The 21,691-nt window shown below is 36.4% G+C and overlaps 1 protein-coding gene across 9 annotated transcripts in view; it reads left to right on the plus strand.

Annotated features, from left to right (window-relative positions):
• The window catches only part of RNF216 (ring finger protein 216), a 228,919-nt gene that overhangs the window by 83,730 nt on the left and 123,498 nt on the right, over nt 1-21,691 (plus strand). For all 9 annotated transcript variants that reach the window (XM_056806441.1, XM_056806446.1, XM_056806447.1 and 6 more), the window contains 3 exons: nt 14,003-14,181; nt 17,422-18,225; nt 19,367-19,443. In XM_056806441.1, coding sequence (XP_056662419.1) covers nt 14,003-14,181; nt 17,422-18,225; nt 19,367-19,443 — 1,060 coding nt within the window. The remainder of the gene's footprint in view (nt 1-14,002; nt 14,182-17,421; nt 18,226-19,366; nt 19,444-21,691) is intronic.

Raw genomic sequence — 21,691 nt, forward strand, 5'->3', positions numbered from 1 at the left:
ATTCCATGCATAGGTGTAGCAAGAACACTTTTGCCTCTGCCCACGGGTCAGGGAGGTGATGGCAGCTGTGAGCTCTCATGGGTCTGTCCTTCCTTTTCCACCAGGTCTGTGTTGTGAAAAACCTTAAAAGCACCATCTATTAATTCATTTATTGATGTTTAAGTCCCAGGTCTAACTTTTGCAGTTTTCGCCTGATGTTTGGGGCTGACTGTCCTATAAAATGGAAGCGTAAGATAATTGCCCCCTCCTCACTCTCTGGGTGGACATTTGTATATTTTTTCATGGCTTCAACTAATTGTGACATGAAGAGAGCAGGATTTTTCTCTTTCCCTTGAATGACCTCTTTAAGCTTGTCATAATTCACTTGCTTCCTGATCCCTTTTTGCATGGCCTCAATGAGGCTATCAATCATATGGTCCCTGCGCTGTCTGTGGCTCTCATTCTGATAATCTCATCTGGGATCCTACCATGACACAGCTGTGGTATCAGGGACTCCCTCCCATGTGTTGCCTAGAGACTTCTAATCTATTCCTATTTCAAAATCCCAGATCCTCTTTTTCTCATCTGGAGTGCAACAGGTGGAAATAATAATATGTAAATCTGTCCAGGACAGGTGTAAAAATTAAAATCTTTTTTTTCCCCATTTGAATTACTTTATTTAGTCAATTTAGAACATTATTCCTTGGTTACAATAATCACATTATTTCCCTCCCTCCCTTCCACCTACCCTTCCCACAGCCAATGCTCAGTTTCATTGGGTATTACTTGTGTCCTTGATCAGAACCTATTTCCATGTTGTTGATGTTTGTATTAGGATGTTCATTTAGAGTCTACATCCCAAACCATATCTCTTCCATCCATGTATTCAAGCAGTTGTTTTTCTTTGGTGTTTCTACTCCCAGTGTGTTTCCTCTGAATGTGGATAGTGGTTTTTCTTGTAGATTCCTCCAAGTTTCAGGGTCACTGCATTGCCACTAATGGAGAAGTCAGTTACATTCAATTGTACCACAGTGTATCAGTCTCTGTGTACAATGTTTTCCTGGTTCTGCTCCTCTCACTCTGTATCAATTCCTGTGTAACATTTAAATTAGTTTATCTTAAAAGTTATATTTTAGAGGTTTATTAAAGATTATTAGAAACCAAGGATAAAGAAATACAAAATAAGAAAAGCACGTGCCTAGGGCACATTAGCCCATTCACAACCTACTCACTACATCTTGCATGGGGATTGAAGTCTGGGGTTCAAATCTCCATTTTTACACCTGGAGGATGTTCCAGTTCCCATGGAATTCCTCCATTTTATTATTCCTTTTAGCACAATAGTATTCCATCACCAACATATACCACAATTTGTTCAGCCATTCCCCAATTGATGGGCATCCCCTCGTTTTCCAATTTTTGGCCACCACAATGAGTGCAGCTATGAATATTCTTATACAAGTCTTTTTCCTTATTATCTCTTTGGGGTACAAACCCAGCAGTGCTATGGCTGGATCAAAGGGCAGACAGTCTTTTATCACCCTTTGGACATAGTTCCAAATTGCCCTCCAGAATGGTTGGATCAATTCACAACTCCACCAACAATGCATTAATGTCCCAATTTTGCCATATCCCCTCCAGCATTCATTATTTTCCTTTGCTGTCATGTTAGCCAATCTGCTAGGTGTGAAGTGATACCTCAGAGTTGTTTTGATTTGCATTTCTCTGATCATAAGAGATTTAGAACACTTTTTCATGTGTTCATTAATAGTTTTGATTTCTTCAACTGAACATTGCCTATTCATGGGGGATGGCTTGATTTTTTGTACAATTGGTTTAGCTCTTTATAAATTTGAGTAATTAGACCTTTGTCAGAGGTTTTTGTAATGAACATTGTTTCCCAATTTGTTGCTTCCCTTCTAATTTTGGATGCATTAGTTTTGTTTGTACAATAACTTTTTGATTTGATGTAATCAAAATTATTGATTTTACATTTTGTGAATTTTTTTTTCTAACTCTTGCTTGGTTTTAAAGTCTTTCCCAAAAATCCAATAAGTATACTATTCTGTGTTCGCCTAATTTGCTTATAGTTTCCTTCTTTATATTCAGGTCATTCACCCATTCTGAGTTCATCTGGGTGTAGGGTGTGAGATGATCATCCAAACCTAATCTCTCCCATACTGTCTTCCAATTTTCCCAGTAGTTTTTGTCAAATAGTGAGTTTTGGTCCCAAAAGCTGGGATCTTTTGGCTTATCACAGACTGTCTTGCTGAGGTCACTTACCCTAAGTCTATTCCACTGATCCTCCTTTCTGTCTCTTAGCCAGTACCAAATTGTTTTGATGACCACTGCTTTTTAGTATAGTTTGAGATTTGGGTCTGCAAGTCCTCCTTCCTTTGCATTTTTTTTTTCATGATTTCCCTGGATATCCTTGATCTTTTATTCTTCCAAATGAACTTTGTTATGCTTTTTTTTATTCAGTAAAAAAGTTTTTTGATAATTCAATGGGTGTGTCACTAAATAAGTAAATTAATTTGGGTTTATCCCACCCATGAGCAATCAATGTTTTTCCTGTTGTTTAGATCTAGTTTTAAAATCTTAATAATAAAAAATACATTTTAAGGGATTTATTAAATGATCATTAGGAATATCAAGGAATAAAGAAGATACAAAATGAAGCCCATGTGCCCATGGCTGGTTAGTCATTTTTAGCCATCCTCACTCACCACCATCACTGCTGATTTTACATCAGAGAGGAGGAGCCTAAATGTCCATGCCCTTTATCCTCTGTCTACAGGAAGTACATAGTAACAGGAAGTCAGTTGACTCTTGGGATATGTAGTTCCTTTTTAGGGTAAGAGATTTTCAATTATACACAGGTCAAATTGTAGGGTAAGTGATTTAAGCCCTTCAATGAACTTAGTGTGGTTCTCTTAGTAGTGACCTAATTTTCTCCTTAAACTGGGCTAAATCTGTCATAGAAAAATGTATATGTACTCAAGCCATCCCATTTTGTGAAGCTATTTCCCGCACAGGGAGCAGACACTCCCTATTGCTGTAACTGGGTTCACTTTGGGTGTGGAGTGAGCTTAGTTGGGGGATGGGTGAGATAGGAATATCTCCCAGTGTGGGATACAAAAGGATATTACCATTGGAAGTGGTTTGAGAGACAACAGTGGTCTCAGGCTCTGAACCCTGAGAATAAGGTGGGGCTTTTAGAGCCAAGGGTTAAGGAGAGGAAACAGGAAGAGGGGATCCTGAAGGGGATATTGTTTCTGAGAAGACTGAGGAGGAGGGAGCTTTTGTTGGCTAAATGGCCTTTGAAGGCTGTATCACCCAAAACATCCTCCTGAGAACTTTCCCCACTAGGGGTTAGCAAAGTTGTGGTAAGGCACATCCTATAGGCCTTCCTAAGTTTAATGAAGGCTGAAATACAGGGAATGGCTTTCCATTTCCCTTCCCTTCTGCAAAACAAATTCAGTTGGAAGATGGTATTATATTTTAGTTTGCCATGGATAGGCTGTGCCTCTTGCTTATCAAGGTTGTAATATGGCCATTCAGCATTACAAAAAGAAATTAGTTTCTTTTTTCTCAAATTCAATAGATGTAAAAATTAAATTTAGTCTCTAGTAATAGAAATATTATATTTGAAGAGGTTTATTAAAGATTATTAGAAATCAAGGAATAAAGAAAATACAAAATAGAAAAACCACGTGTCTAGGGTTGATTAGCCCATTCAAAACTTAGCTTAGCTTACCCACTACATCACTGCAATGGAAGAAAGCTCCTGGGAGGCACAGAGCCCATTAAATACTAATTGTGATCTCACCCAGGTGGAGACTCAGGTGAGATTATAGGAAATTCTGAGAAATACCAAGGACTTCTGGGGATTGAAATCTAGGGTTCAAATCTCCATTTTACATAGAGCCAATAATTTCTAATTTCTAAGTATACACCCCAAAGGGGAATCTCAGGGAATGCTCTGTCTTGTGTCCCATTTAGATGTGGAATGGCCAATTCCACACGGATGGTCAACAACTGTTTGTCCACAGAGGTTGCTCAACCTGTAGCACTCAATTCAGCAGTGAGATGAGACTCCTCTACACCAGACATCTTCCAGTATCCTAAGAGGAGATGATAGACCCCAAATCCAGCAGCCTGACTGACAAAAGCAAAAGAGGTCCCACAAAGATGTTAGATGTCACCCAAAATATGGGGGTTTTAGGAGTCCAAGAAAGGCCCCTTTCTAACTGTGAGGCTGTGTCCTCATGGATGATCTAGGGTGGAAGAGCAGCTTTCTGGAGAGCCAAACACATTGGGTACCAAAATGTTATGGGGGACTTGAGGTGAACCTCCAGGATTTGGGAAGGGTACCTTTTGCAAGGATGTAAGACCCCAAAACTTAGCTTAAAAGTAAAAAGAGAAATTTATTAATTTAGAAGGTAATGTTGAATATGGCCAGGAGGACAACATAGGTGGAAGACTGCCTCCTAGGTGGAACAGCATAGATGGAAAGCTGTTCCCAGATGACATCAATTCTGGGGTCTTTATACTCTTTACAACAGTGAAGATGTGACTCTGTGCCAAGGTGAAGACATAACTGTAGGTATGCTCTGAGGCATGGATGGGGGAAGGTTTACCTGAAGACATAGGGGGTGACTTTCATAGTTTAGAGGACAGATGGATGGCTGAGATACAAGTTGATATCAAGGAGGTATATCTTTCTGTTTATCTCAAATCTAAAGGACAGTCAAAGGGGGATAATCCTCTCAGGGTCTCATCAGAGTTATCAGATGTTTTGGGTTAGGAGTCTCAAGAATATAAGGGAGCAAAGTATTTCCCTGCTTACAGTTTGCCTGAAAGACTTCTATAATTTTGGGGGGAAATGCCCATGTCAATTTGATCTCATAGTGAACCTGGGAAGAAGATGCTAATATTTCCTCCCATTTACAATTGAGGAAAATGAGGCAGAGAGAGGCCAAGTGCCTACGGTCACACAGCTAGAAAATATTTGAGGGAGGATGTGAACTCGCCTTTCTGCTCTCTCCACTATGCTATAAAAGGAACACAACAATTCACCTGAGAGAAATAGTGTGAGAAATAAGTAACAAATTTCCATTTTTCCTAAAAGAACAAATAAAAGAAAATAATGCAGTTTGTCATATTTGTGAAATTACTATTTGCTTAATGCTTGTATATAGAACAATCTGTCTAAACTTGTGCTTTAAAGGAAAATAGATAATTTTAACTTGGTGGTGATATATTTTGAAAAGGTGGTTACCTAAAAGGAAGTCACTAAATAACACCTATGGTGTGTGGTATTACAATTTTAAACTGGCTAAGCAGACATTTCATTATATTGTTAAATGATAAAATTAATAGATATTTTCAGGAATATGTAAATAATTTTTTTTCCAGTTTTTTAGTTGTCAACTAAAAAAAACAATACTATTAAATAGTCAGAGAAATCACTCTTTAAGTAAGGAAAGGAGTTTAGGGCTAGAATGTAGGCCTCCTTGCAGAGCTGTGTGCCATAAACCCATACAGAGTCCCCAGACTCTGGCAGCTCTGGTCACTAAACTTCTGGGATCACCACCGAGTTAGATGACATCTCCCAGGAACAAAAGAATTTGGGGGAACCTATATACTATCTGGCAGTCCAGGGGCAGGGAAAGATGATTGACATTACAAGGAAATGGAAGTGTTCAAACTATACTGACAGGATACAGTCAAGCTTGGGAAAGGAATCATAGTTAGAGGCTAGGGTGTAAGGGAAGGGGCTGTTTACTATGGATACTAAAAGGATAGTCCCTGCCCAGGTGTGAGTCTTCTTGGGAAAGGGTTTCTGATATAATGGGGAAGACTACCTAGGACAAAAAGAGTACTTAGCATTTGCTTAGCACCACCTAACTGGGATTGTCATTTACCTTAGGGACCATTATTCAGTCTGAAACTGCTAGCCTGAGATTCCCTTCAGGGTTGATTCTCTCAGGAACTGGGAACAAGTACAAGCTTTGGGGTCTCCAATTTACAAGCTAGTCCTAAAGCTTGGGGTTTATCAGATCTTACTAGACTACAAGTTTGGGGGTTTTTAGATTCCACATGAACATAATCTAGAGACTGATCTAACCAGGTGTTCCTCCTATATTGCTCTAAACAGAGTAAAAAGAATCGTTTACATTTACATAGCATTTTTTCATTTAATGCCATAATAATTCTGTGTAATTGCAAGAACAGATATTAATTTCTTATTGTATAGATGATGGCAGCGAAGTTCAAAGGGATGCTGTATAAGGTTCTGCAGATAGCTAGTAAATGGTAGATCTGGGGCTTCCAACTACGATGGTTGCCTGATCAAAGGCAGGCTGCTTAACTTCCCCACAGCACTCTAGCTAAAATTAGAAATTTGTACCAGATTTAGTGATTTTTTTTTTAATCCAATAAAGATCCTATAGCAAGTGACTTCTTATACCCCAAAAGTCCACAATAGCTCATTGGCAACTGGAAAGGGAATCACCAGTAAACCAGTACAAAGCAAACCTGGAGTTTCCCAAAAGGATCAGAGAGTAGCCCACATGTGTAGCCTGCAGATACCTTTGACTTACTTAAAAGAGAAAATGACAAAACTAACTTAAGAAATTGACTCCTTGAAAAATATAAGAGACCAAACCAAAATAAATTTTCCATGAGACAATAAAAAGTATTAGAACACCTGAAAAGATAGAATAAAATTTAGGATATCTGATATAAACAATTGACTTGAGAAATAGGTCAAGGTGAGATAACTTAAGAGTCATTGAATTTTCTGTGCAGGGTGTGGCTGAGTGAATAGAGTCCAACACAGAGATGGGAGGTCCTCGGTTCAAAGAATCCTGGGATACTTCTTAGCAGTGTGGTTAGTCACTTAACTACTTGCAGAGCCATTATTGCTTTTCTGCCTTGAAACTGATACTTATTATTGACCTAAGATAGAAAATAAGGTGTTTTTTTTTTAAGAACCACTATCTTCTTTGAAAATCATGGTTAAAAAAAATTCAGATACTATTTCAAGAAATTCTAAATGAAAATTATTCATTCTGATTGCTTTTTAAAGAGAACCTGACAGAAAACACTCAGGAATGTCATAGGCAAAATCCAGAGCTCCCACATCAAAAGAAACACACACACACACACACACACACACACACACACACACACACACACACACACACACACACACACACACACACATTAATCAAACTCAACAGAAAAACAAGGATAGAGGAGGTGTGCTCTTAAGAGGGAAAATAATACCAGGAAAAACAAATAGTTTCAAGTGTGGAAAGGCATCATACCCTGGCTGTCTGACAAAGTTACAGTCTGGGAAATTGGGGATGGCAAAGGAGCCTCCAGAAAATAAAGCACCCACTGAACACCCCCTCTATGTGACTTTTTTCTCTAATGGAATTGTTATAATTATTGTTTCTCCCCAACACAGGAGTAATAATATGAGAGCAAATACTTATAAAGTTAACACATATATCCCACTTTAATCCCCCCAGATTATTACCCTAAAAGATTACAATCACATGAATTACCCACTACCCCTCCCTTCTCTCTCAAGCAGAGGCATACTTAAACACTCCACACCCATTGCAGGCAAATTATGACAGGTAAATTAATCATTTCTTTGAAACACAAGCTACAGATACTCCACTGATTTGTTATGTTTATAACAACCAAGCAACCTTGCTAGGTGCCTGGATCAAACACAAGAAATAAAAAACTTGTAAATTGAGGAAAATCCTAATTCTGGTCTGACTTAAATTACCTTCTAACCCTCTACTTAGCTACGAAATGTTTTGTTACCCGTCTCCTAAGTAATTGTGATTGATTGTGAAAGCTGATCAAAAGTAACAATGATTCTCCTAACTGGTCATCCCTTAGGTCAGGAGGGACTAACCCCCAGATCACCCTACTCATGTCATTCATTTCAATCTTTGTTGTAGCAACATAGTAAATGACAATAAAAGGTTGATTAAGTGATTAGTTAATGTTACATATCCAATTATCGGTAGATGATGATGCATGTTAAAAAATTATTGTATGCCCAAAAAGTGTGTATTCACTGAACCTATGAAATGAATGCAAATGGAGGCGGAGTCAAGATGGTGGCGTAGAGGCAGCAAAAGTTCAGATCTCTGAAAACCTATCCTTACCAGTTACAAATTAAATGCACCAAGGGGACTGAAAATCAGACCTAACAAGACAGAGCCAAGGAACCCTCCTGCTGGACTCAACTTAAAAGATACGCCCCCTTACCCCCAAGCCTGAATTTGAGAACACTCGGCTTTAAGGGGAAGGAAGAAGGAAGGTCCCAGAATCCCTCCCCCACCTAGAGTGCTAAGCCTCCAGCAACATCTGGAACCAATGGACAGGCAAAGGTGATGGTCTGGAGGGAGTGCCTTGCAGGCAAAGCTGTGCCACAGCTCAGAGTGTTGAACACAGGCGATGGGGAAGCAATTAGATAAGGAGCGCAGAGCAGGCAGCCTGGTTGCAGCAGCGGAGACCCTCCATATTGCTCCCCCCTTCCAGGAGGTTTTGGCCTCAGGGCACAACAAGCCCAACGTAGCTGGACTTAATACCATCAAATCTTCAGAGGGCAGGGAAGCTCAAGCTCCAACACCCCTCCCCCACTAACTGCACTGAGAGATTTGCTGACTATGCTCCAATTGGAAAGACTGACAGAAAAGCCCAAAGCCAAAAGAAAAAAAAATGAAAGGAGCAAGAGCTCAGACAACTGCAGTGAGTAAGGAAGGGGTAAATATGAGCAAACAACAAAAAAAGAAATTACAATCAATAGCTTCTATACAGGCAATGAACAAAGAGCAAGCAGAACAGAGAAAGAGAAGGGAACACCAAGCAATAAAACAGAAAACCCAGCAAATTGGACACAGACTTTGGAAGAACTCAAAATACAATTCGAAACACAATTAAGAGAGGCTGAAGAGAACTGGGAAAAGAACTTAAAAAGCAAGATAAGTCATCTGGAAACAGAAAACAGTGTCTTGAAAGCCAAAATTAATCAGCTTGAAAATGAGGCAAAGGAGATGAAAGATCAGAAGGTGAAGGATGACCAAAAAGACAGGGCTGAAATCCAGTCTTTAAAATCCAGAATACAACAATTAGAAGCAAGCGACTTTACAAGGCAGCAGGACACTATAAAACAAAATCAAAAGAATGAAAAAATCGAGGAAAATATGAAGCACCTCATTCATAAAATAGAAGATTTAGAAAATCGTTCCAAGAAAGACAACTTAAGAATCATTGGTCTTTCGGAAGACCATGACAAAAGAAAAAGCCTGGACATCATACTACAGGAAATTATCCAAGAAAACTGCCCTCATATTCTAGAACAAGCTGGAAAAGTAGAGATCGAAAGAATCCACAGATCACCTTCTGTACTTAATCCCCAACTAACAACACTCAGGAGGAATGTTATAGCCAAATTCAAGAACTATCAGACCAAGGGAAAAAAATACAAGCTTCTAAGAAGAAGTCATTCAGGTACCATGGAATCACAATGAGGATAACACAGGATATGGCTGCATCTATACTGAAGGACCGAAAAGCATGGAACATGATATTCCAGAAAGCAAGGGAACTAGGTCTACAACCAAGAATCAGCTGCCCAGCAAAACTTATTCTTACAGGGGAAAATATGGTCATTTAACAAAATAGAAGAATTCCAAACATTTGTAAAGAAAAGATCAGACCTGAACAGAAAATTTGATGCCCAAGCACAGAACTCAAGAGGATCATCAAAAGGTATTAAGAAAGGGGGAAAAAAGAAAAACAAACAAAAAACAGCTTTTTTTTTAAGAGACCCAATGTGTTAAAATGATATGTATCCTATAAGAAAAGAGGTCGTTGGTAACTCTTACAAATTGTTGTTATCACCTGGGCACCTTGAAGAATTACACTTAGAGGGAACAGTGACAAACTGTATAGAATGAAATGCCAAAACATAAATATGTATATAAATATATGTATGCATAAATACTTAGATTTGTATGTGTGTATATATACACATATCTATACAACTAGAGGTAAAAAAGAGTTTAATACTAAAAGAAATGGGAAAAGAAACAAAAGGGGGTAAATCTATATGACACAAAGAAGCTCATGGTGGGAGGGGGGAGAACATCAATACACTGGAAGGATAAATAGGTTGGAGATAAGAAATGCTCAATTCCTACATGCATTGAAATTAACTCAAAGAGGGAAGAACAAAGCAAATACATTGGGGCAGAGAAGTGTTTTGTATCCTATAGGGAAGTAGATGGGTAACAAATGGACTGGTGGTGAGGGAAGCAATACAAGGGAGGGAGAAGGTGGGGGGCTGGTATAAAAGGACTGTAAAGAATATAAGAGGGTATTTAGAAGGGATGGGGAGTAGAAAGGGAAGTAAAATAAGGGTGGGAATTAGGGGGACTGATTAAAAACAAAACATTGGTGTAGTAGGAAATCATGAAAGGAGAAAAGGCAGGACTAGTAGTGGAAATCAAAATGCTGGGAAATACACAGCTGGTAATCATAATTCTGAATGTGAATAGAATGAACTCACCCATAAAATGCAAGCGAATAGCAGAGTGGATTAGAATCCAAAACCCTATCATATGCTGCCTATAAGAACCACATGAGGAAGGTAGATACACATAGGGTAAAAGTAAGAGGATGGAACCAAACCTATTGTGCATCAACTGATAAAAAGAAGGTAGGAGTCGTAATCATGATATCTGACAGAGCCAAAGTAAAAATATCTAGTTAAAAGAGATAGGGAAGGCAATTACATCCTGATAAAAGGCAACATTGACAATGAGGAAATGTCAGTACTCAACATGTATGCACCAAATGGCATAGCATCCAAATTTCTAAAGGAGAAACTAGTGGAGCTCAAGGATGCAATAGATAGAAAAACTATGCTAGTGGGAGACCTGAACCTTCCTCTATCAGAACTAGATAAATCAAACCAAAAAATAAATAAGAAAGATGTAAGAGAAGGGAATGAAATCTTAGAAAAATTAGAGTTAGTAGATATGTGGAGAAAAATAAATTGGGACAAAAAAGGAATACACCTTTTCAGCAGCACATGGTACATTCACAAAGATTGACCATGTACTAGGGCATAAAAACATTGCAAACAAGTGCAAAAGAGCAGAAATAATAAATGCAACCTTCTCAGATCACAATGCAATGAAAATAATAATTAGTAAGGGTACATGGAGAGGCAAATCAAAAATTAATTGGAAATTAAACAATATGATTCTCCAAAATCGGTTAAAGAACAAAACATAGAAACAATTAATAATTTAATTGATGAAAATGACAATGATGAGACATCCTTTCAAAATCAATGGGATGCAGCCAAAATAGTACTTAGGGGGAAATTTACATCCTTGAGTTCATATATTAACAAACTAGAGGGGGCAGAGGTCAGTAAATTGGGCATGCAAATTAAAAAAACTAGAAAGTGAACAAATTAAAAATCCTCAGAGGAAGACTAAATTAGAGATCCTAAAAATCAAAAGAGAACTCAATAAAACTGAAAGTCAAAGAACTATTGATTTAGTAGATAAGACTAGAAGCTGGTACTTTGAGAAAAGAAATAAAATAGACAAAGTACTGGTCAATCTAATTTAAAAAAAGGAAAGAAGAAAACCAAATTGACAGTATCCAAGATGAAAAGGGAGGCCTTACCTCTAATGAAGAGGAAATTAAGGCAATCATTCAAAACTATTATGCCTAATTATATGGCAACAAACATGGAAATCTAGGTGATATGGATGAATATTTACAAATATATAAATTGCCTACACTAACAGAGGAAAAAATAGGTTACCTAAATAATTCCAGATCAGAAAAAGAATTTGAACAAGTCATCAAAGAACTCCCTAAGAAAAAATCCCCAGGTCCAGATGGATTCACAAATGAATTCTATCAAACATTTAAGCAACAACTAATCCCAGTTTTATACAAACTATTTGACAGAATAAGCAAAGAAGGAGTTCTGCCAAATTCCATTTATGACACAAACATGATACTGATTCCAAAGCCAGGCAGGCCAAAAACAGAGAAAGAAAAATATAGACCAATCTCCTTAACAAATATTGATGCAAAAATCTTAAACAGGATAGTAGCAAAAAGACTCCAGCAAATGATCACGAAGGTTATTCACTATGACCAGGTAGGATTCATACCAGGAATACAAGGATGGTTCAATATTAGGAAAACCATCCACATAATTGACCATATTAACAAGCAAACTGACAAAAGTCACGATTATCTCAATAGATGCAAAAAAAGCTCTTCACAAAATACAACACTCATTCCTATTGAAAACACTAGAAAGCATAGGAATAGAAGAGCTTTTCCTAAAAATAATAAACAGTATATATCTAAAACCATCAGCCAACATCGTCTGCAATGGGGATCTTCTAGTTAGAAGCCTTCCCAATAAGATCAGGAGTCAAACAAGGATGCCCATTATCATCACTATTATTTAACACTGTACTAGAAACACTAGCAGTAGCAATTAGAGAAGAAAAAGAAATTGAAGGTATTAAAATAGGTAATGAGGAGACCAAGCTATCACTCTTTTCAAATGATATGATTGTCTACTTAAAGAATCCTAGAGAATCAACCAAAAAGTAGGTGAAATAAACAACAACTTTAGCAAAATTGCAGGATACAAAAGAAAGCCACAAAAGTCATGAGCATTTCTGTATATCTCCAACACATCTCAGCAACAAGAATTAGAAAGTGAAATTCCATTTATAATCATCCTAGACAATATGAAATACTTAGGAATCTAGGGATCTTAGGGAAGGGTTGGGGGAAGGGAGGGAGGGAAATAATATTCTTGTAACGAAGGAATAATGTTCTAAATTGACTAAATAAATTAATTTAAATTTAAAATAAAATAAAATCCATTTCCCTACCAAAAAAAGAAATGCAAATCCTGTTCAAAAGACAGCACTGGTGATGCCTAAACACAGATTGAGCATTCAGTGTCTCTCATCAGTTATTCGACTGGACCATCACATCTAGACAGAAGGACCCTCCCCTCTGAAAGACCACTGGCTCAGCTCTCAAATTTCAAGCAAGACAAACTTTATAATCCTTAAAAAGGGAATTAAAAGAAAAAGAAAAGCAATATCTTTTAAAGAGGTAGTCTTTGCTTGAGGAATGGTTGAATAAATTGTGTTGTGAATGTAATGTATATCATTGTTCCATAAGTTGAAGTTCTGAAAAAGACAATTGCATAGAATTTGAGGTAGTATAAATGGATGCAAAGTAAAGTGAATAAACTTAGATGAAGAATTTATACAAGGAAAGCATTGTTAAGAAAAAAGACTCCAAGAGACTTGAAGTGATACTCTTAAGATGCAGAAAGTCCAGTTTTGGACATGATCACTATGTGGTTTCATTTTACTTCCCTAAGTGTATTTGTTCCAAGGATATATTTCTTTTCTTTTAAGTACTCAAAAAGGCAAGCACATACAAAAAAGCCCTGTTGAACATAATTATGAAATATATATTATATACATATAATATATATAAAATGGAGAATAATGGTTTCATATAGTTAGTGAATGCTTTGTGTTCTGCTTTGCATGTGGAAAAGTTCTTTTTCTGTTTATAACTTCAAAACAAAATAATGAAAAAAATTTTAAGAGATAGAGTAGAGGACTTCAACTCATCTTTTCTGTATCCAAATTCATTGCACTTTTCCCAAGACCATGCTGCCCCTTGAAGTTGCCAACTTTGAGCACTCCATTGAACCTAAAATGTCTTAGAAAGGCCTGGAATAGGAACCTATCTATTAAGACTTTTATGTAATTCTCAAAAGAATTCATACTGAAGTATTCAGTATTATTCTTGTATTTAAATCTTAAGGCTTTTTTTAGCTCTTTTCAGATTAAGGTGTTGATGAGCTACTATAAACCCTAACTTCTAGATAACATTCTCTACTTTTCTGTAGACAGAATAAATCACAGAGATGAAGGACTCATCACCATATCAGACTCCTCAGATGAAGAACTTGCACTTTTGCCAATCTCATCATCTAGACAGCATGGAGAAGATGATGATGACTATGACTATGATGATGACGACGACAATGATGATGATGATGATGATGATGTCGTCATTCTGGCAGAAGTGAGTTTTTTGGGAATACAATCTCTAATTCAGAGCATATGGATAATATATTTTCTAAGCTAGCATATTGCTAGCTTGGCTTTGCTTTAAGTTAAAAAAAAATTTTGAAATCTCTTATGCAGTATTCTAATGACTAGTTCCCTTTTGATCCAAAGTAGAAATCATTGTGACTTTGTTTAACTTTTGGAATGGACTATAGGAACTCTCATCTTCCCTAGAAGTTTTTCTCATTCTATATTTACTGTCCATGATTTATAGTCATCTTAGATTTAATGCAGTCCAGACATAGGATCATAGAAATATGGTATAATTATATGTTTATATTACATAAAGATATTTATTGAGAAAACCTGGAGCTGATGATCTATCAGCTGTCTTCCCACCAGCACCTGAGATAAACTTATGATAAGCCTAATAGTTGTATATTGTTAGCTTCAACACACTGCAGGACACTGATGGCTGACACTGGGGGTGGGGGGTGGGGGTGTTATTAACTCATTAAGTTCCCTTTCCACTTTCCTGTGGTGTGTAGTAGTAAAGGTAAGTTTGTGATCTACATTGTAGAATGCTTTTGTTTATAAAAAGGTGTGTAATAACTATATTTTTGGCCTGATTCTTCTTCTGTTTGTGATGATGTTCAGGGAAGATGTCTGTTTTGATTAGAACTATTTAAAGTTTGATTCTAGTTCTCTTGATATTCTTATGTAATTTTTCTTCCTTTTCCCCTACATTACTCAGTTTGTGTGTGCATGCGTGTGCACACACACACACACACACACACACACACACACACACACAGAAAAGTTCTTCTAAGGTGTATAATTTCATTATCACTTTTCCCCCCAATATACTCCTTTCCTTTCCTTCCAAAGGTACTGTTTTATCTACTTAAGCATTGCTTTCTTTTTAAAGAAGAAAAGTGGGGACAGCTGGGTAGCTCAGTGGATTGAGAGTCAGGCTTAGAGATGGGAGGTCCTAGGTTCAGATTTGGCCTCAAGACACTTCCCAGCTGTGTGACCTTGGGCAAGTCACTTAACCCCCATTGCCTAGCCCTTTACCCCTCTTCTGCCTTGGAACCAATACACAGTATTGATTTCAAGATGGAAGGTAAGGGTTTAAAAAAGAAGAAGAAGAAAAGCATTATTCTCTATGGCTACTTCAAGATCATGAAGTGAGGTTTAGGTTATTTAGGATTGAAAAAGCCTAAACCAATCCACTCAGTTTCTAGATCTCTGTGTTGTTACTGAAATAGTTTATCTTATTAATGGGAATTAGTATCTTAGGATTTTGGGGGGGAAATATTATAGTAGTCCTTGTTCATAAAGAATACTTTTAGTGCAATGGAAAATTGTACTTTAATATTTCAAATTTCCTCTTAAGTAGAGGAGAAAAGTTTGAGGGCGGCAGGTATATGGAAAATGATTCCCTATTGTTAGTTTCTGTGACTGCTCTAAAGTTTACATATACCTCATTGGGCATGTCAGATTATTTTTATATAATTATTTCAAAGGAGTAATATGCAATTCTGCCATTGTTTAAATTTTGACATTGAAATGATCCTTGAGTTATCTCTGGACTATGAACAGATGTTATGGATGATGCAATTCATTAGCGGGTTTTGTTAAAAGACTAGTATGTGCCTTATATACTGAGAATATGAAAGAAATGTATTATGAGCCTTCCTCAGGGAGATATTTTGAGGGCTGAGACTGGTTTTGCTTTTTCTTGTATGTTTAGCCTTGTGCCTGGTACATATTCAATACAAACACTTAATAAATGCTGCTTGATTGATTTCAGTCTTTTTAGGAAGCTAAACTTTACCATTTGAGTAGATATCTGATCATAATTTTAAAAGATTTTTTAAGCTATATTTAAGTTTTTGAAATAAACTTATTTGAGATATAGTTAGGAAGATAAAATAAAAAGTATACTCAAATACAAATTCTACAAGGGACTTTCTGCAGGCACTTTGATAGAAGGTTCAAAATTATCTGCTTTGAATGAAGGGAGCAAAAATTCCCTCTTGTTTAGTGACTTGGAAAGTCCCTAGGAATTGATAATGTCTCAGAATTTGTTAATGATTAATTAATTAATTATTTAAATTATTAATTTATTTATATTTTTAAATAATTAAATAATTCCCTTAATAGAAAGGGAATATGGGTTTCTTCAAAGACGATAAGGATTTTCATAGGTCCCTAAGATTGAAGATTTGTATCTTGAGGGATACTAGAGATCATCTAGAACAACTTTCACTTTATAAGTGAGGAAACTGGCTTAGTGAGGTGTGAGATTAGGAAAATGGATATTAGGGTAACACTCAGGTTCTTTGGACTCCACTGTTACTTAGAATCTCCAGGATATTAATGGATAGAAGCAATGTACAACACCAGTACTCGGGCACTGCAATCTGAATTCTTTTGCTGCTTTTGTTTTTTTTTCTTTTTTTTTTCTTTTGCTGCTTATAAAGTTCTATTGCCCCCTTTTGGAGGAATGAAACTTGTATGTTTAGTTTTAATCAATTCCATTTCAGAGGCTAAATATTTTAAAACATTTTCACTAAAATATTTTATTCCCAAGGAATCACAGATGGGTGGCTAGTTACTTTTTTTTTTTTTAACCCACAGCTTCCGTCTTGGAATCAATACTGTGTATTGGTTCCAAGGCAGAAAAGTGGTAATGTGACTAGGCAATGGAGGCCAAGTGACTAGTCCAGGGTCACACAGCTAGGAAGTATCTGAGGCTAGATTTGAATGTAGGACCTCCCATCTCTAGGCCTGCCTCTCCATCCACTGAGCCACCCAGCTGCCCCCTACCTATTTACTTCTAAATGCTTCTAAAAACAATAGCAAGGAAATTTTTGATCATCTCTAAAGCCTAATTTAACTATAGAACACAAGCAAATGAAAAGTCTGGTAACGTCATCAAAAGTTTTGGAATTTATTAGTTAATTCCAATTTTATAAAACAGCTACCTTTATAATAGATGCAGAGAAATATTTGGCCTATCTCTTCCATTTTTATTTTAGTGGTCTTCAGAGATACTAAAATTAAACTACTATAGTAGTACCAGACTTTCTTGAAATTAGGGTATAATAATCTCTATCATTAATTTCTAATCATCAAATCATGTCAAAAACAATTTCTTTTCTTATCTCACTATTTTAAGCAAGTGTATAAGGGTATGTAAATGTTAGCTTTATTAATTATATTAAATATGTCTTTTTTTTTCTCACTGTAGACAAAAAAACAACAACTGTTGCGGCCTATTGTCAAACCTGCTGCCCAGTGGCAAGATCTGAAAATTAATAGATTAGGAGAAGTGTCTAAAAAGAATATGAATTTATTTCTTCAAGATAAGGAGAGTCTTTTTTCAGCTGCAAATAATGAACTGAAGCCCAGTGAAAACAACAATAGAAATCTGGATCTTCAGTTACCTGGCCCCTCTGAACACAGTAAGCATAGAGCCAAAAAAGACCGAAATCCCAAGCCTGGACCAAGTAATATCCAAGCTATAAAAGTCATTTTGAAACCTAATGTGAAAAAGGAAATAATCAATTTAGAAGAAGCAAACTTTCAAAACAAACATCCAAAAGTGCAAAGCCAGTCAACTGAAGACTCTGAACGAGAGCTTATACCAAACCTCAGAGAATCAGCTGCTGTGGTAGATAACCAAGTTATAAGAGAAAATAGTTGGTTAGATCATCCTTATTTCCAACCCATAGACCACGAGCCTAATGAATTAGCAAATCAAGTTGTCCCACAACAGGGGCAGCCTGAAGCAGATCTCTCATTTCGAGATGAGATTCCAGGACCAGCTTTTCCAAGGCCAGAACCACAGCAAGATGGAATCCCAGGTCCTTCCTCTCCTCAGCCTGCCCATCCTCCTGGAGAACTGAAAGACCATCAACTAGCAATAGATGATGAACAGCCTGGTCCAGCTTTCCCTTTCCCAGGATCTCATCAGCCTGATTTGGGAAATATTCCTGAACAAGGAGGCACTGGTGCAGATAGAGAATTTATTACACTACTAGTGAAAGAAACAGTAAGTCTTATTTCTTCCCTTTAGATTTTATCAAGTAATGGGGGGTGGGGGGGAGTTTTCATGACTAAAATATAGTTTGTATATTTATATTAGTTATATGGAGGGGGATATTTCCCATCAAGGTTTTCCTAAGAACCATATCCAAATAGATGGAATTAGATTATTGGACATATTAGCATGATAATTTTACATATGAAAATTGATTTGAAAGCTTTCACTGAATACCTGTGCCCTAGGAAAGTACTGGAGTTAGAGTAGCAGAAATTCAGGCTCCCTGAGATTGCACTCAATTGCTTGATTGATAGGAGCCATAGCCTTTTGGTTAATTGTTCTTTATTCCAAATTAAAACTCCCATATAGACTTGATTTTTCTGTGATTTGTCAGTGCAATTTAGATTTTTTTCACTATTTCTAATGAAAAGAAGAGGACAGTGTAGCATAGTTTAAAAAATAATTGACCTTGCTTCTAGCTGTGTGACCCTAGGCAAGCCACTTAACTGCCTAGATCTTGCCCATCTGTTTTAGAATTGTTGCTAAAACAAAAAATAAGTTTTAAAAAAAGGAACAAAAAAGAAAAAAAGAATTGGACTTGGGAGAAAAGAGGCTCAGATTCTAGTTCTAACTCTTCTAGTAATTTCATGTTTGATGTCGGCTTCACCTTCTGAACTTTAGTAAAATGTAGATATTGGACCTTTAAAGACTTTCAGTCTAACTGTATTCCATTCAAATGAGTTCAAACCCTATTTATTGACCTTATTTATAACCACCTTAAAGCAGAGCAGCTAAGTGGATAAAGAACCCTGTATGGAGACAAAAGGTCTTGAATTTAAATCCAGCCTCAGATATTTCCTAGTTGTGTGACTTAGGCAAGTCACTTAATTCCAATTGCCTAGCCCTCACCACTTTTCTGCCTTGGAACCAATACTTAGTATTCCTTCTAAGAAGGTAAGATTTTAAAAAGAATTAAAAAGATTTTAAAAGACTTAAAGCTTCTTCCAGTGTTTAATGAACTGAAATAGAAACCATAGTATTCAGGAATGTGTATACCAAAAAGATAATTAAAACTCCTGTATTTTTTTACTTGAGTATTCTTAAGTTTTATAGTTAATGAAATGGACCTAATGAGCTTATTCTTCTCTAGGAAGCAAGATTTCCAGATGTAGCCAATGGGTATATTGAAGAAATAATACATCTGAAGAATTTCTATGATTTAAATGTGTAAGTATAGACCTTAAAATATAAAATTTTTGCCTGCTTGCATAGTAGGTAATTTTTATGTTTGTATTTTAGAAAATGTACCATTAAGAGGAAAATGGTCCAGTTTTTCCCAGTGTATTTACATCTGCTGGCAGTTTTGGAAGCACACATCCATATAGTTGTAATTTAAATTGTTGACCTCTTTCTACAATTTGTTAGTGTCTTCTAAGGTTTTTGGTTTTTTTTTTTTCTTTTAAAGTCTTACTTTCAGTCTTAGAATCAATACTAAATATTGGTTCTAAGTCAGAAGAGCAGTAAGGGCTAGGCAATGGGGATTAAGTGACTTGCCCAGAGTCACCCAGCTAGGAAGTGTCTGAGGTTAGATTTGAACCCAGGATCTTCTGTCTCTGTACCTGACTCCCAATCTACTGAGCCACCCAGCTGTCTCCTAAGGTTTCCTTTTTTCAGATGCTATTGCCAAATTTGGTTCTATGTATAATGTATTTTATGGGATGTATCAGCAAGGTTTTTTCTTTCTTTAACTATTACTTTAAAAGAAATTGGTTTCTGCTATTAGTTCTTGTACAACATTTAGATGTTCCCCCTGTAGGCATCAGTAGGACTTAATAGTTACCTGTATTTTGTGCTGTATCGATAAAAAAAAAATATTTTCTCATGTTTTTCCCTGTCAGGAAGTAACCTCTCTTTTTTTAAAAAAAGAATAATATTTTATTTTTCCCCAGTCACATATAACAACATTTTTTAATACTAATTTTTTAAAAATTTGAATGCGCAACTAGGTGGTTCAAGTGAAAGAAAGCCAGGCCTAGAGACTGGAGGTCCTGGGTTAAAATATGGCCTCAGCTACTTTTAAACTGTGTAATCCTTAACCCCATTACCTAGTCCTTACCACTTTTCTGCCTTAGAGCCAATACATAGTGTTGGTTCTAAGGCAGCAGGTAAGGGTTTAAAAAATTTTGAATTCCAAATTTACTCCTTTTTTGCCTTTTCTCCCTTATTCCCTTCCACCCTCCCCCTTCCTGTGATTGTAAGCAATATGATACAGATTTTACACATGCAATCATTAGTCATTATGTATATGAGAACTTAAAGAAAAAAGAAGAAAGAAAGTGAAATATAGTATGCTTTGGTCTGCATTCAGACTTTGGTACGTGGCTTTTTCATCATGAGTCTTAGATCACTATTGCTGAGACTATAACTAGAGCCTTCATAGTTGTTTTTCTAAGAATATTGCTATTACTGTGTACAATGTTCTTTTGGTTCTGCTCACTCTGCATTTGATCTTGAAAGTCTTTCTAGGTTTTTCTGAAATCATTTCTTAAACGCATAAATAGTATTCCATCACAATCATATGCCACATCTTATTCAGCCATTCTCCAATTGATAGACAACCTCAGGAAGTAATCTCACTTGTATTGAGAAGATATTGGAAACATTTACAAATTGACATGCTTTGAATGATTGAGTAATTGGTATTTGATTGAGTTTTCTAGCATTTTATTTAGGCAAATCCATGAGTATAAATACACATAAAATAACAGGTAGCCAAAATTGACCAAGCACAAAGCCTTTGAGACTTATCATAAAGAAATATTCACTCCCTTTGTTTTTAGACCCACCCTAAAGGGTTATGTCCAAAATATGCTATAAATAGATTTTTTAAAAATTAGAATTTAAAGGTTTTTTTTTCATTTGTGAGTTAAGAAATATGAAAATGAAAAAAGATGAATTTACCTGAAATGTTGAATCTTTTACATACAGCTTTATTTTCTTTTTAAATACAGGATGTTCCAAAAGTCTTAGTGCAGTTGTTTTTTTGTTTGTTTGTTTTTAAGTTTTGGAACATTAAATTAATTAATTAATTTAGAGGTATTTTTCTATGGTTACAAGATTCATGTTCTTTCCATCCCCTCTCCCCACCCCCCCACCCCCATAGCTGACGCCCAATTCCTCTGGGTTTTACATGTGTCATTGATCAAGACCTATTTCCATTTTATTGATAATTTGCACTATATGATCATTTAGAGGCTACATCCCCAATCATATCCCCATTCACCCATGTGATCAAGCGGTTGTTTTTCTTCCTTTTCCTACAGTTCTTCCTCTGAATGTGGATAGTGTTCTTTCTCATAGGTCTCTCAGAATTGTCCTGTGTCATTGCATTGTTACTAGTAGAGAAGTTGATTCCATTTGATTGTACCACAGTGTATCAGTCTATGTGTATAATGTTCTCCTGGTTCTGCTCCTT

Source organism: Monodelphis domestica, chromosome 7, assembly GCF_027887165.1.
Source record: "Monodelphis domestica isolate mMonDom1 chromosome 7, mMonDom1.pri, whole genome shotgun sequence".
NCBI lineage: Eukaryota > Metazoa > Chordata > Mammalia > Didelphimorphia > Didelphidae > Monodelphis > Monodelphis domestica.